The sequence below is a fragment of the Heloderma suspectum genome, chromosome 3, assembly GCF_057233095.1.
Source record: "Heloderma suspectum isolate Gila_16-S chromosome 3, 16-S_ref, whole genome shotgun sequence".
Classification (NCBI taxonomy): domain Eukaryota; kingdom Metazoa; phylum Chordata; class Lepidosauria; order Squamata; family Helodermatidae; genus Heloderma; species Heloderma suspectum.
Window position 1 is genome coordinate 123,143,007 of NC_139460.1, and position 15,858 is coordinate 123,158,864.

General features: G+C 44.0%; 1 protein-coding gene across 1 annotated transcript in view; it reads left to right on the forward strand.

The window, feature by feature from the left end:
* Positions 1 to 14,484, forward strand: part of ATP10A (ATPase phospholipid transporting 10A (putative)) — a 174,127-nt gene extending 159,643 nt beyond the window's left edge. Inside the window, exons 17-21 of the mRNA XM_084844345.1 lie at positions 4,591 to 4,791; positions 6,494 to 6,574; positions 7,837 to 7,941; positions 11,497 to 11,684; positions 12,905 to 14,484. Coding sequence (XP_084700471.1) covers positions 4,591 to 4,791; positions 6,494 to 6,574; positions 7,837 to 7,941; positions 11,497 to 11,684; positions 12,905 to 13,622 — 1,293 coding nt within the window. The 3' untranslated portion in view covers positions 13,623 to 14,484. The remainder of the gene's footprint in view (positions 1 to 4,590; positions 4,792 to 6,493; positions 6,575 to 7,836; positions 7,942 to 11,496; positions 11,685 to 12,904) is intronic.
* The last annotated feature ends 1,374 nt before the right edge of the window (positions 14,485 to 15,858 follow it).

Below are 15,858 nucleotides of genomic sequence, written 5' to 3' on the forward strand. Positions count from 1 at the left end.
TGTTTTGGTGGTCCAGGGACTTCATATAGTTTTCTAAAGCTATAGCATTCACTTTGCTGGTCCTGAACTGTAGTACCTTAAATAGCTTGGACCCCAGATATCTATGAGATGGGTCTCATCACAGTCCGTAAAAACAATCCAAATGCTGTGTTAACAGTACTATATATGAGATGAACATGAAAGGCACATGTAGAGACATTTTAAGTAGCAGCTCCTGCTCCCTTCTTGGAGACTCACATGAGGGTTATGTGGACATGCAGATACCAGTGCAAATCTAAGTCCCTAGTCTCCAGAAAGGGGTACAACTGGTGTATTCGCTGAAGCTGAAAGAAGATATGCCTGACCATGTGAGCATCCAAAAGTAATGCCAGATCAAGGAGCAACAGTGTGTGCATCTGGTGGGAGTGACAGACAGAAAAACAGGAAGACAGCACACGTGTATCAAAACAGAGGGAGTAGAGAGACAAAGATGGCAGGCAGGGGGGAAGAATGGGATTGGGGGTTGGGATCTTGGGATGGGAAATGGGCAACAATAGAACTGTGAATTAGGGTCATAAGAGAGGTGACAGATAGCATGGGGGAAATGTTGATTGGGGCCTGTTGATTGGGGAGTTGTTGTGTGTGGGGGTATCAGCCAAAACCTTGGCTGCAGACCTTATAGTAGATGTCCCTCATTACAGACGCCCAGCTCTGAACCATTCTGTGGAACAGATGCTATAGTTCCACATTATTCCTTATTTTAAGAGTTTTTATCTGGCAACATTTGTTAAAATGCAGATGGCTGGCATTTACAAGAATAGCAAACCCTGCTGTGTGACAGGAATCATGTACAGGAGAATCAGTATGTGTAAATTTGATAACAAGAATAAGATGTGCTACTTAAGAATACTTTAAAGAGCAGGGTTGGCAGACTTCAGGCTTGCATCATCTACTTTTTTTTTAAGCCTCAAGTTCCATCAGCTAGAGCTAATCAGTATCACAGTTTTACAGCTTAGGACAGAACCAGTCAGAAAATGGCAGCTTGGAGCAGAGCCACTCCCGCCTACCTGCAGCTCTCCATAAGGCATATGCTAGGGTGACCTACCCATGAAAGTATACACCAGCCTTTTTCAACCTGGTGCCCTCCAGATGTTTTGGACTGACTCCCATCATCCCCAGCCAACATGGCCAATGGTCAGGAATGCTGGGGGCTGTACTACAAAATGCCCAGCGGGGGGACCGGGTTGGAGAAGGCTGGTAAACACCTGATGTATTAGAGATCAGGGGTTCTAATATCAAAACCTAAAAATAATGACTGCAAATAAAATAAGTAAACATGTTAGTCTGTGCTACAAGATCGTTGGTCTGATTGTATGATTCTGAATATCATTGCTCCTCAGCGGTTACATTTATATATTTCTTTGCTTGTTTATCATTAGCACTTATATCCACCCTTCAAATGCATTATCAGGGGGCATACATTAAAATATTACGAATATCATAAAATAACCCTCAGCTGGGGAGGGGAATTGTCCGCCTCTTCCAAAACCCTGCCAGTTTGCCCCAGCCAGGGCAGGTGGTGAAGGTGGCAGTCTTACCTTTTTTCTTCTCCAGCAGTTCTTTATTTTTCCCCTCCCATTGGTTTCAACAGGAGGGAAAATGCTTACACCAGCTCCAAGCTGGCATGGGTGAGGTGCCCGATCCTGTTCCTACCAGGGGAAACAAATACCCCACAATGCCCCTTTTGGGGGTCTGCGACTGTGAGAGCACTCCAGATGAGTATTGGCAGGTTCTGGGAGGAGCACCCCTCAGCCAGCAAAGTGACCCTTGCACCCCATCCTAACCTGCAACAGCCAGAAGATTTGGGGTTTTGGATTGCTCTGTAATAGATTAAAATAAGCTGAAAACACAATCTACAAAAGCAGCTTAAAAAATATCAAAATAAGCCAAGTAAAACATCAGTCAAAGTTTAAAAGCCTGGAAAAGTAAAGCATCTGCCTGATGTCAGAAATAAAAATGGTGTGCGTCCCAGATCACCAGTCACTCAAAGGTCACCCTGGAAAGACACTGACATGACTAACAATAAGCTCATTTCATGTCACATGTCAGGCATGGAGACGTCTGCTCACTCGCTGAGGGGAAAGCAGCTGCCACCAGAATGAGCGATGATGGGTTGGTGCAGCCACTCTGCTGCTCAGAGCGCCCCTGGCTGAAAGCAGGGGGCAAGACAAGGGAAGTGTGAGTGTGTGTGGAAGCACTCTCCAGGCACAACTGCCTGTAGTGACTGCTGGTGGAACCTTCTCCCCTTTCCCAGAGGCTGATCCAGGCAGAGTGGAGCTTGATTACACATGATCCCTCCTGAAGAAGGCAACATGTGAATTGATCGAAAGGCCAAATTGTATCGTTAACCTCTTTAGCAAAAACTTTAGGAGTTGTATTCAGCAGTGTCATTCCGCTGCTGCTTGTGGAAAACTTGTTTTTATGCTTGCAGAACAGCTTGCGCATAGCTTGCACAAGTAGAATCAAAGTATTGTATCTGACACTTGCACAAGTATAAAATGGTTTCTGCAGGTGGTAGAAGCTTTGCGCTGCTGCAATGATACCATTGGATGCAACCCTAGGAATTGGTTTACCACTGTCATTGCTTTGCAGAACCCCATCCCGCCAGAAGCAGGATGCAATGACATGTGTGGGCTCTAGGTCTGACCTGTAAAAGTGTTCTTAATGTAAGTAGATGACAAAAAGAGAATGCATCCTTGCTTATCAGGAAAGGTCCTAAAACACTGGGATGGTTAAAGGCCCTGATACTCCAGTATCTTTGGTTGACAAAAGATACTGCAGGTTTTATTTTAACCTGCTCATCAGCTGGATGAATAGCAGAATGCTGTGTATCCATAGAGCATGTACTACCTGAGTTCACACAAATTTGGACTGGGAGAAGAAACTGCTCTGCAATTCAACTATTTCTGACATGTTTCACTCAAGATGCTGTCTGTGTATAAATTAAACATAAAGCCTTCAAAAAGGACTTGTTCTGAAGACCCTTACTGAATCTTCAAAGAGCAGTACAAGTTTGAATTGCACATTTTTCCCCCATGAGAATTCCTAGGGCAGAAATGCTCAAGCCACTTTCTTTGGAGTAGCCTTTCTGAAGCCAATGGAACTACTCCAGCAAACATGGTGAGATGAATGCACTACTTGCATCTGACAGCGTGGTCTATGTATTCCTTCTGTGTATGACCAGCATTTAAAAAATGGAAATATAAAGTGGGTGTAATCATAGAAATATATATTTGAAACATCCAGTAATGATCAACTATCGATAATAAATTTCTTGGAATTGTGTGCAATGAGAGGAAGTATATGTGACAAGACACTCTTTCGAAATACCATAAAGCTAGAACTGTACAGAGCTTTTCAAACATTGTACTGTGCACATGGGGAGAGATCAAGATTGAATTGGCCCCCTTTTTTTAGTCCACCATCCATGCGTTTGGGATCACATCTGCACAGGCTCCACTTGGGCAATCTGTATACCACAAAATCAGACTGTGTGTTTTCACCCTAGGATCGTGGGTGGGTTTGCATGTGGACCCCTACGGAGATGTGATAGGCATCAACATCAGGCTTGCTTGACCAGGGCAGGCGGGTGGGCATGGTCCTGATTCCCGTAGTATATATGTACAGTACAATATCAGCATAGGGTTCAGGTTTGCAACTATCGAGAGCAATTGTGTTTTGCTGCATTACCAACGGGATGATCATATAAAATATCAAATGTATGTTGTGGGAACATACATTTGAAAGGGGAAGTAAGGAGACACAAAAGACTTTTTATATCTCCCCACCCCCATCACCCTCTGCACTGTTCCCTGACCAACTTTCTCTGATTCCAATTGTCCCCTCCAGTTGATTCACTGGGTGTGGGGAGAGGGATAGGGCTCAGAGGAAACCCCAAAACTGATTCCAAGGCAACCACTGTCGTTGAGCCCAATTACTCCCTTCCCCGCTGCAGTGCTTTGGAGGCTTGGGGTTGGCCTCCCTTGTCTCCAAAGCAACCACAAGGCTATCTAAAGAAAGGGGAGAGGGTAGAATTGTTGCTTGAGTGGGAAGCAAATTCTGCACAGTCCCCCTACCTGTGCACTAGGTTCTGTTGCACAACCCTCACACAGGGCTGGTTTTGAGGAGTTGGGATGGAGGCAGGGGTGTTTTTGACTCCAGTTTTGGCTGCAAAGGTAGCAGATCACTACTGTTAACAGATACCCTTTACTACCCTGCTTCTCTGTCCTTCCACATTGAGGCCCTTGGGATAACTGCATGGAGACATGCTGCTTTACAGAGATGGGGGGTAAAAGAAATGCTACGCCTATGCATCGTTTCTCTCTTCCCGTGCACATGTTAACCATTGTGAAATTGGCCCCTTCTTTGGTTCAGAGAAAGGCCTGGAGCTGGGGTGGGGCCTATTTTCTGGCAGCCAAAAAGAGAATAGTGTATATGAAAAAGGAAATATTATGTCCCTGCTTTCCAGGGTTGTGTGATAGTTGCAAATCCCAAAGACTTGCACATCCCAAAGGTTTAACGTGTTGCTCTTTTTTCTGTTTCTTTTTCAAGATGTTCGTGGCCCTTCTTTTCTGGTACCAGTTTTACTGTGGGTTTTCTGGGTCGTCGATGATTGATCAGTGGTACCTGATCTTCTTTAACTTATTATTCTCCTCCCTTCCCCAATTGATTGTTGGAGTGCTTGATAAAGATGTACCTGCTGATGTATTAATTGCTGTGCCTCAGCTCTACACAAGCGGCCAGAATATGGAGGTAAAAACTTGCCATTGCTGTGTATTTCACATGAGGTTGAAAATGATGGACTTGACACTAACAAAAACTTTTTTTTAATTATAAGCAACTTCTGTTGCTAATGCATTGTTCGAAAAATTCTTGAAGGTACGTGAAGGGCACAGAAAGTTCTCCATTTAGAGTCCTGAGTGATATTTTCCAGGGACAGCTGTAAGAGCACAGGGAAAGATCAAACATTACACTTCATGGTTCCTATGAATAGGAATCCTAAGAAACAAGGTTAGATTGGGGACAAATGTGGTTCTAGACTTCAGACCTGGAAAACAAAGCCAAAAGAAGATCATGAACACGCCCCCTGCACCCATAACTGAGACCTCATCTTTAAAGAACATGGTTTAGGTTCTGACTAAGTTAGTTGAACTTAGTTCCTATTGAAATCAATGGGACTTAAATCAGGACTAATTTGTCCCATTAATTTCCACAAGAACTACGTTCAACTAACTTAGTCTGGAACCAACACTTTGTTTGACAAACTGGTATTATTGTCCATACCTGCAGCCTGAGAACTAGGTCCATATTCAGGACCCCAGCGGTCAGGCCAGATTAGGAGGCGAGAGATCAGAGAGCTTCAGTGTTTGGGCATACTGGGAAGGATGCACTATCAGGACTGACAGTGGATGGAGGGAGCTAGAGATAAGTGGGCTCCTGCCCACTCCATGACAGGCTGGCTCAGAAACCGCTTCCCTTTCAGCACAACTTATCAGCCTGGGGCTGATAAGCACCATGCAGCACCATGCCGGACACAGGGGCAAAGTGCTCATTATGGGAGCCAGGAGCAACACCCTCCGGCAGCCCTGGAGAAACCTTGGGGAAGTCTGGAGGGGAGGGGGCTCACTTACACGTGGGTTGCTTGTGGGTTCCTGGCCGACAGCTGGTCTGTGAACAGAATGCTGGACTAATGGGCCCTTGGTCTGATCCAGCAGGGATCTTCTGATGTTCTTACAGATGTCGGTATAGGGAAGTTGTGTTGATATGGAAAGGGGAGTGCGGTTTGGAGATTGGTGGGTTAGGTTGAAGGGATTTGAGACTGCCAGGAGAATAAGCTGGGGATTCTTCTCCAGTTCAGAATTTAATCTGAGCCAGAGAAGAATTTGCTCGTAAAGCTCACTTTTTAGGTAAGCTTTATAAGCCCCAAAAGCTCGCATCTTACCCTGAGCGGAGATAACTTCTCTGGCATCTCTTGAATCTGGAGATCAGTGCTCTTGAACCTCTTTCAGCCTGGGGGCTGAATTCCATTTCAGAGAAGCTCTTGGGGGGCCACATTCCAATGGACAGCAAGGCCAAAGGCAAAAGGGGCAAGGCCAAAATGCAAATAAGACCAGCATATTTTAGTTTAAAGCTCCTACTGCCAGTAAATAAGCTAGTAAATCAAGTTTTTAGAATGGAGAAAATACTGCACAAAAGCCAGGAAACCATCAAACAATCGGTGCTGGGGAGGAAGGGGGCATAGCCATCTGGGGAACCCCAGAGGGCCAGATTGGAACTCCACTAGGGCCAGATTTGGCCCCGGGCTTGAAGTTCTGCACCCCTGGTTTAGATGGACCTGGTTGAGGCTGAAATCCCTCCCCCCTCAATATGGGCTACTCTGCACCTTTTAGCAGGTGATGTTCCTTACAAGAAATGGCTCACCAGATTTGAAGCTCTATGTGTTTCTCTATTGCAGGAATACAAGCCACATATGTTTTGGATGAACATGATTGATGCCCTCTACCAAAGCCTGGTTTGCTTCTTCATCCCTTACTTTGTAAGTTGTCAGTTATAAGCACCCTCAGAGTTGACCCTTCCTTCTTCTGCTCTCTAATCAGAGGGAAAAGGAGCCATTCTTGGCAAATATGTTGTAGGCAAGACTAGAAATGCAAAAATGTGGCTTCTACACGTATAGCTTGCCAGTCCTGAGGCGCTGGGTGCAAACAGATATCCAACGTTACCACAGGCCTGGTTATAGATATGAAAAAAGAGGCTGGTGCCAGTAAATGAAAAACAGTTTCCTGTGCATCACACAAGGGGGGTTGATTTTTCTCTGTACCAAGCAGCAAGAACAAGGCTTTCTGGTATAAAATGTTGGGTGATGATTCTTAACAGTGTTATAAAAGTGAGACTAGAGAAAAGCTTTCTTCAGGGAGATGATGTTATGGCTAGAGCTATACGCAAATGCCCTCTTGAAATTTTCCACTCTATTTGTAGGCAGAGAAAGCAGGACAGCATTCCACCAAATTTCTCCAGGTGGAGGAGAAATTCTCCACAGTTTTTGGGGATGGGATTCATCATTAGCAGTGGCCATAGCACAGCTTTTTTCGTAAGGAGGCTTTGGGTTATTGTTTTTGGTTTTTTGCTATTGCTGTAGCCTGTCTTGGGAGCCTGGCCACCATTTTGCGTCTTCCACAATGCTTGGGCCTAACGCCGTTCTGGGGAATTTTGAAATGGTGGCTGAGAATGATCTCAGAAGTTTTATCTGAAAAATGTCTACTGAGAAATTTTGGCTCAGGGCTAGTTTTGGCAGATCTGTTTTGACAGGCATGGAGAAATGGCAGTGTGGGGAGAGAATGAATTAGCATTTTCCAAAATACTCTCTAAGTGATGAATTCTGACAAACTGTGACGACCATGGCCTTCATTTCCTTTGCATCCCAGTACATACTCCCAGAACTGCAAGGGCTTCCACAAGGCTCTTCCCAGAAGAATCAGCATTTCTGCTGTGTCCCCAGCCTGACTTCTGTCTGTGGACCAATTCATATATTGAGTTTTGTAGGTTTACACTTTAAAAGTTTTTTAAGTATATTCCTAAATATGTCAAGTGTGAGCGCTACAAATCCATGTTTTGAAACTGATAGCATGTTCATCGGGGAGTTGTGATTGTGGTGCAGGCCCTTATTGAGCATGCACTTGGGGGCAAAGCCAGGTTTGCCTCTGTGTAATATGTGAAGTTTTTCAAATATATTAGCCTTCCATTTCTGTGTTCGATGTTTCAAAAGACTAGATTTGCTTAATCCTCATTTACTGTTTTCAGACATACTATGATTCAGATGTGGATATATTCTCATGGGGAACCCCTATCACTACAGCGGCTCTCTTCACCATAATACTGCATTTGGCAATTGAAACTAAAACCTGGGTGAGTTGTCTAAACAAACTGGCATCGCACCTTGCTCTGTCAGTCCTGCTGTACATCTCCTAATGTTTTCTTGCACACTTTGTTTTTTATTAGCCGTTCCAACAGAGAATGTTGCAGTAGTGTGTTGCAGTAGTTTTATATGTTCTGTTTAAATAATGGCTTATTGGAGTGTGCTGTTTGAAATACCTTCTGTGTGTTATAAAGAGAAGAACAGACCAGCTTCCAGGTTCAATTTTGGGCTCTGCTCTGGGTTTCCCTCACCCCATGCCGATCTTGAGCAAATCGTTTGTGCATCTCACAAACACACATAAGAGCCCCAGTTCCAGACCTTTTAAGACCCATCAGTTTGTTTATCCATCTGTTGGTCTGTGTTCCAAGGTAATCCGTTTTGTGCTCCTATTTCAGTTTTGTGCTCCTATTTCCATCACTTCAAGGTTATAGCCTCCCTTCTCCTAGTAGCCCAACCTGTAACCCCTGCTCATTCACCTGTATGAACTGATGAATGTAACAAGTATGCCAGTCTTGAGGAACACGGCATACACCCTGTTTCTCACTTACCCTTTCTCCCACAGTACTTAGATGTGTTCCACTGCCTTGCCAAAGCAAACTTTTTGCAAACCCAGACTGAGCTTTTCCTTTATATGTGCTCATAATCTTGGTTTCTTTGTACCGCCTGATGGAAAGCATGACCATGACATATACCCTTCACATCACAAGCCTTTGCATTCCAGTGGGAGAGTTAACAAGAAGGATGCCCAATGATCTGACAATACCCAAAGGCCTTAGGAAGGAACAGCTATTGCTGCTGAACTGAAGATGGGGCAATTCATGTATTGCCATTGTGGCACAGAGGCCACATATACATGGCCAGTAATGTCCATATGCAGAAATCCTGTGGGACAGGCAGACTGTTTGGTTACTTCCAATTTCAGCACTGGAACTGGGGCTGGCACTGGAACCATGTCATTCTCCCATCCCTCATGGTTCCTGCATGCAGACACAACTGGGCAACCTGGGACCAGAACACACAAGATGGCTCCCTCCCACGCTACAACAGTAATGTTGGCCTGGGTCCCTACTAGAATCACAGCTGGCAGATACCAAGATCAAAACAGCAGACAAAAAAATTGAGCCTTTCCACGTGTAGGTTCTTTTCCTAAGGGGAGGTCATCTGTCTCTGCTAGGGCTTTACTTAGCCATTAGTCCAGCAAGTGACATAATGCTAGGGGATTTGGCCAGCTTCCCAAGATTTTTTTTTAAGGAAAAGGAGACAAGGAGGAGGCAAAGAAATTTTCAAAATGGAGGGCAGAATTCAAAAATTTTGCTAGTATTGGGGAGACTTATGTAGAGGTGTTGCCAGACTTCATAATTACCTGTCATGGAACATGAATTTGTCTAGCTCATAATGTGGGATGCAATAGGAATCAAAGAGCTCGTAATGTCAAGTGAGGTTCCGTCTATGCGCAGAATGTGCTTTTAATATGAGTCTGTTGTTCGTCTAAGTCCTGGAGGCTAATTGCTGCTCCGACAGAGCTAAGCATACACCCCCAAGGGGGATTTTTAAGACTCCAAATAACTGTTGGGGAAGTGCAGCTTTTTGATAAAGGTGCCATGCAGTAACTGAGTTGTCTCACCAAGCACTGGGAAACATCCCAACCTGATCAGCCTGTACCCTTCATAAAGTACTTGTGTGGCAGATAACTTCCTCTTACAGAAAGTAGAGGAAGGACCTAGAGGATCGGCTATCCTTGACTTGATCCTAACCAACAGAGATGACTTAGTGGATAAAGTAGCAGTTACAGGAACTCTGGGGGAAAGCGACCATGTTAGACTTGAGTTCTTGGTTCTAAAGGAAGCAAAAGCCAAGTGAAGCCAAACGCGTACCCTGGATTTTAGCAAAGTCGATTTTAATGAACTCAGAACAATGATAAGTAAGGTCCCATGGCAAGCGACCCTAACAAGAAAAGGAGTCCAAGATGGGTGAGAGTTTTTAAAAAAAGAAATTCTCAAGGCACAATTACAAACAATTCCAACAAGAAGAAAAGGTAGAAGACAACAGAAGAAGCCAATGTGACTTCACAGAAAGCTTAGAGATGACCTGAAAACAAAAAAACACACATATGGGAAGTGGAAGGAAGGCCAAGCAACAAAGGAAGAGTACAAGCAGGTAGCACAGAATTGCAGGGATAGCGTCAGGAAGGCTAAAGCTGAGAATGAGTTGAGATCAGCGAGGGATGCTAAAAGCAACAAAAAGGCTTTCTTCAGATACGTTCATAGTAAAAGACAGAGGAAAGAAATGGTTGTTCAGCTATTAAATAAGGATGGCAAAATGATAACAGATGACAAAGAAAAGGCAGAAGTGCTCAATTCCTACTTTGGCTCAGTCTTCTCCAAACAAAGGGTCTATGACCCCCCTGGCAAAGGTAAAGTGCAGGCTGAAGGAGCAGGATTGCAGCTTGAGCTCAATAGGCATATGGTCCAGGAACACCTAATTACTTTGAATGAGTTCAAATCTCCAGGGCCAGATGAACTGCATCCTAGAGTATTAAAGGAACTGGCAGAAGAACTCTCAGAACCACTGTCTATTATCTTTGAGAAATCATGGAGAACGGGTGAAGTGCGAAATGACTGGAGGAGGGCTAATGTTGTCCCTGTCTTCAAAAAGGGAGGAACCTGGGAACTACAGACCAGTCAGTCTGACATCAATCCCTGGGAAAATTCTGGAGCAGATGATAAAGCAATCAGTCTGTAAGCACCTTGAAAACAATGCAGTGATTACTCGAAGCGAACATGGATTTGTCAAGAACAAGTCCTGCCAGACAAATCTGCCATGGTCTTGTAGGCCCCTTCCAACCCTACTATTCTATGATTCTATGATTCTAAGTCCTTTTATCCCCTAACCTATATTATCTTGAGCTTTTTCAGCTTATAGGGAGGATTAAAAAGCTTTCGGCCCAGGAACGTCAGTGTTATTAAATCCAAATTACAGTAGATGAACATTTAAGATCATACAATGCAGTGCAGTCCATTTAGAACTCTCAGAAAGATATATTTAAAGTGTTCTCCGAAGATGCTCACAATTGCTAACTCCATTCCAGTTCAGGCTGAAGTGAATTTGCAAATTGCTGAACTTGTGCAGTGATGGCACAGGCACCATCCAATAGGTGCCTGTGACACTATGGTCAGGGAAGAATATTTTCTTTCCTGCTATTGACTGTACTGGCTTCAGCACTTGGCAATGTTAATTCCCCCTTAATGGGAATGTTCAATGGGGCAATGTAATTTGTCTGATTCTGTTCTTTCTGTGAGGTTGTTTCAGAACCACACCACCTAGCAAGGAGTAGACCCAGTGCAATGAATGAATGACATTCATTCCAAGGCCCTTTTATACTGATCCTCTACTTGGTGTCTTTAGATTTTCCTACATATGTAGCAAATGTGTTGGACAGTATTGTATTTCCCTACTTTTTGTGTGTGCACAACCCCACTGTCACGTTGTTACTGTTCTCAGAAGATACCAGAATTGCGAATTAATTTTGAGTATGTTTCTTTCAGACTTGGCTACATTTGTCATCTTGTGTATTCAGCATTGCTTTATTCTTCATTGTGGCGCTCGTTTACAACGTATCTTGCCCAATATGTTATCCTCCATCCAATCCCTACTGGATTATGGAAAAACTGGTGGGAGATCCTATGTTTTACCTGTCTTGTCTTATAACACCTGCTGTTGCTTTGCTTCCCAGGTAGGGTATTTCTTTTTCCTCGAGTATCTTTGTTAGTGGATTGATTTTTATAGCTTTCCTTCTTTTGTGAAGACATTTGGAACTATACAACTGACTTGTTAGGCATGTGAATATGCTGAAATAATCAAAATATGTCATAAGAGCTGGCAAGCCCAGATGAATCAACGATTTTATTTTTTTAGCCATTGGCCATAACAAATATATGAAATGAATATCAAGTAAATCACAGAAAAACAGATTTGTTAATGGATAAAAACCTATGTAAATGTCCCTGTGTAGACAGCCATGTGGCATAGAAATGAACACATGGGGAGGGATCAGGGTGATGCCCACTGAAACAGCCAGGGCTAGGCGTGGTTGGGCACCAGCTGAGGGCCCACGCCACCAGAGCCCCCTGGAGTTGCTCCTCTTTACCATTACAGCCTGCTTGTTTACTGGCCTCTCACTCTGGCCCAAACAATGGAGGTGGTGAGAAGGGGGAGTGGTAGATGCCACTGCCTACCTGCTCACCAGCTCCCTCCCTGCCAAGGAAGCAAGTGGTACCAGGTGAGAAAGAGGATAAGGAGCGCTGGCAACAGTAGTGATGAGAAGGTGGACTTACTGCGGGAGGGGGACCATTGTGGGTGCCTTGCCCATAGCTTCTCAAAAACCTGGAGCTGGCACTGCCCACTGACTCCACCCACAAGCACCGTGCATTCAAGGTTCCGTTGCACAGGGGTCTGTATGCATAGACTTAAACAGGTGTAGGCACCCTAAGCGTGATCTGTATCCTCCATTTTTGCAGGATACCAATCGCACATAGGGAGCCCAGACGCATAGATTCCTATGCAAATGGGATCTTGAACACATAACCGTCAGGAGCAGGGCTGTTCATTCATTTCCGTGTGCATACATGATCATTTGCATGGGGCCAAGATCAAATAATATCTGCCCTGCAACAAACCATATTAATGATGCCCTTATCGGATGGAATGCATGCAGAGGAGCGGTAGGTGCAGAACCCTTATTTAAAAGCTAAAAACCCACCAGTCATCATCATCAATAATAATATTGATGATGGGGAACAACAAAGTTTGAGGGGGATTTCTACCAACATGCAACCTTTCCTTATATGGCATTCTAGCAAATCATCCTTCCTGCACTGTTCAGACAAAATGTAATTGGCACAGTATTCTTTCGGTTCATCTTCTTAATTCTCTGACTTATTCCTCCCCGGCCAGATTCCTGTACAGAGTACTTCAAGGGACACTTTTCCCAACCCAGCTTCAGCTTGGACGCCAGTTGTCAAGGATGCCACCGGACACTCGCAACCTACTTTTAAACAGATGGAACCCCAAAAAGGATGCCGATCACCATAAATGCCCATGTGTTCCTTATTCTCCCAAAAGCCCATGTTTCACTGCTAGTGACTCATCAAGGGCCTGTCACCAAAACAGGCCCACAGAATTATCTCAACGAGGACCTACAGAATTATCTCAGCCAGGAAATGAACTCTCTCAGCCACCAAAGCCAGAGCCTACAACAGTTTTAAATATTCCTGCCCCTCCTCTTGGTGCTCAGCTATGTGAGGGGAATGGGCATTTTCCGGTGGCTCATAGCCAAGAGGAAGCATCCTTGGGCTTTCACAAAGGCACTTCAGAGCTGGATCCAACCTTGGTCGACGAAGCATTCCAGTGGAACTCAACCGTAGACCAATCAGACTCCAGCTTGTTGAACTGGATCACATCTACTCCGTTGTTTAATGGCATTGGAAGTGATCTGCCTTGGTTTTCACACAGTTTACAAAGTGTCAAGCAGGACAATACAGCTCTGTGTAGCTGCAGTTCTCAGGACTTAAGAGGCTCAACAGAGCAGAACTCGACTTCTTCTCAGCAGGAAATGAAAAAGTCTGCAGATAGCTGCTTAAGAACCAAATCTCTTGACACAACTTTTTTATGAAGTGGCCGTTACAGTGTATATTTTGTATTTGCACAAGGAGTATAGAGTTGCTGTGTTTCCCAAGATGAAACAGAAAATCAAGGTACATAGTTTTATTTTAAAATAAATTCTAAGCACAATATGTAAAAAAAGAGCTTTATATACAAATAAAAGGTGCATATATATGTATTTATTTTTCATCTCATTTTACACAAATACAGTGTGCATTATCCAAGTCTACCTGCACATCAGTGGAATCCACCACTAGCACAACAGGGAGCTAGCGGTTCTAAAAGCAACCTGAAATGAGCAGAAATGCTCATTTCTGGAACAGGGTAGGTCAGCAAAGCTTCCAGAAGGCACCTCTGCTGACCTGTCCCGATCTGGAAACGCATTTCTGCGTGTTTCCGGAGTGGCTTTTTGAACCACCGACTTTCTGTTGCACAAGCGGTGGGTCCCACTTGCACAACACATCAAGTGATAGCATGGTGGTAGTATTGGGTACTGCCCATTATGTTCATTTTTATTTTGCTTCTGTTCTGTTACGGGCTGATTTACCAGGTCACAGCTGTTGGGAGTGATGTGATAACTGTTGGTTCGGCCTTCATTTGGGGGTTTGCCTGCACTTAATGTAAGGAGTCCTCATTAGGCTCCTTTGGTGGGGAGGGGTTGGATGAAGGGAAGGAAGGAATGTATGCATGGAAGCAAATTGCTAGGCAATCCTTCAAAAACAAAACCTCACTCTGTAATATAACATTTCAAGGCCATGGAAATGATGCTGACATTTTACAGGTGTGACCTTATTTTTATATTTCAACCATAGCAGTTTATGTATTATGAGAAAACCAATAAATAAGTGAAGATCTATTATTGCAAATATGTTATCCTGTCTGGCATTGGTGAAAGTCATTTGATCACTTGTAATGAAAGAAGTCATAATGTGCTTGGGGAATGGTGGGTCCGTTAAAGCGAGAGGCATTTTAATTCTGACACGAAGGGCCAATCCTTATCTTACAAGCACTGTATGGTTACTATTTGCCCCATGGCACAATTCCACACTGCTCTGGTAGAATAGCTGAAATTGCTTGGAAGGGGTAACAATGTGTTTCCCACACCAAAATAGCCCAATATCGCAGGAGCTAACATTAATGAGGGAGGCAACCAAACTGTGGGACCCTCCTACTTTTACGGGAGTGGCATGGAATGGAGCCACAGGAGAATGAATGGCAGAAGCACTGTGCCTGTGGTGCAAAGGGCAGCTTAAAAAGCCCCTTTGAACTTCTCCTTGTGAATATTGTTGATGTATCAGGACAGCCAAAATCACATGTCCATTCTAGCCAAAGTAGGTCTGACTCAAACGTGCATGCTCGCCATTCACAAATTTAACAGTGGCATGCATGTGTGAATGCACTATCACAGATTAATCCAAACAGACACAACTTTCATATCACTCAAGATCAAGTAAAGTCCAACTTAAGTTGAGTGGTACCCCCTTAGGACATCTTGTCACTGCTTTGGGTATCTTCTATGGAAAATGGAAAATTTATTCATTTATATGAATAAATAAAAGTAGTGACAACCTTAGCAAGTGTATGTATGTATTTAGCCCCTGGAATCTTCTGTGTCAATATGCCCAGGTGGCTAACAGCAAGAGAAAAACAATACAATCAATTTTTAAAGATCAGTAACAAAAGCAGAAGAGAGCACACAAAACACAATCAATCAGTAACCAGATGTGGGTCAGCCAAAACCTTTACAGTGGTTTAAAAGAATTTTTAAAAAATCTTCAGAAAAAAAGGGTTTTGCCTGGCACCAGAAAGATATCAGCATAGGTACCGAGTGAGCCTACTGGGGCAGGTATTCCAGAGGTGGTGTGCCACAACTGAAAAGGCCCTGTTCCCTGTTGCCACTGATTGAACCTCTGAGGACAGCCTCAGATGATGACCTCAGTGATTGGGGGGACTAATGGCAAGCAAGACAATCCAAGAAATAAGCAGGTCACAAGTGTACGTTTTTAAAGGTAAGCACCAATACCTTGCATTCATCTGGAAATGGACCAGGAGCCAATGAACTGTTTTAGTACTGTCAAGATATGATCCTGCCACAGGTAGCAGCCTAGCAGCCATATTCTGAATTGACTGCAACTTCTGAGACACCTTCAAAGGCAGTCCTACATTCAACATGTTGCAGTAGTCAACTTGGAGGTTAACCAGTGCGTGTATAACTGTGGCCAGCCTATCTCTGCCCAGCAGAGGCC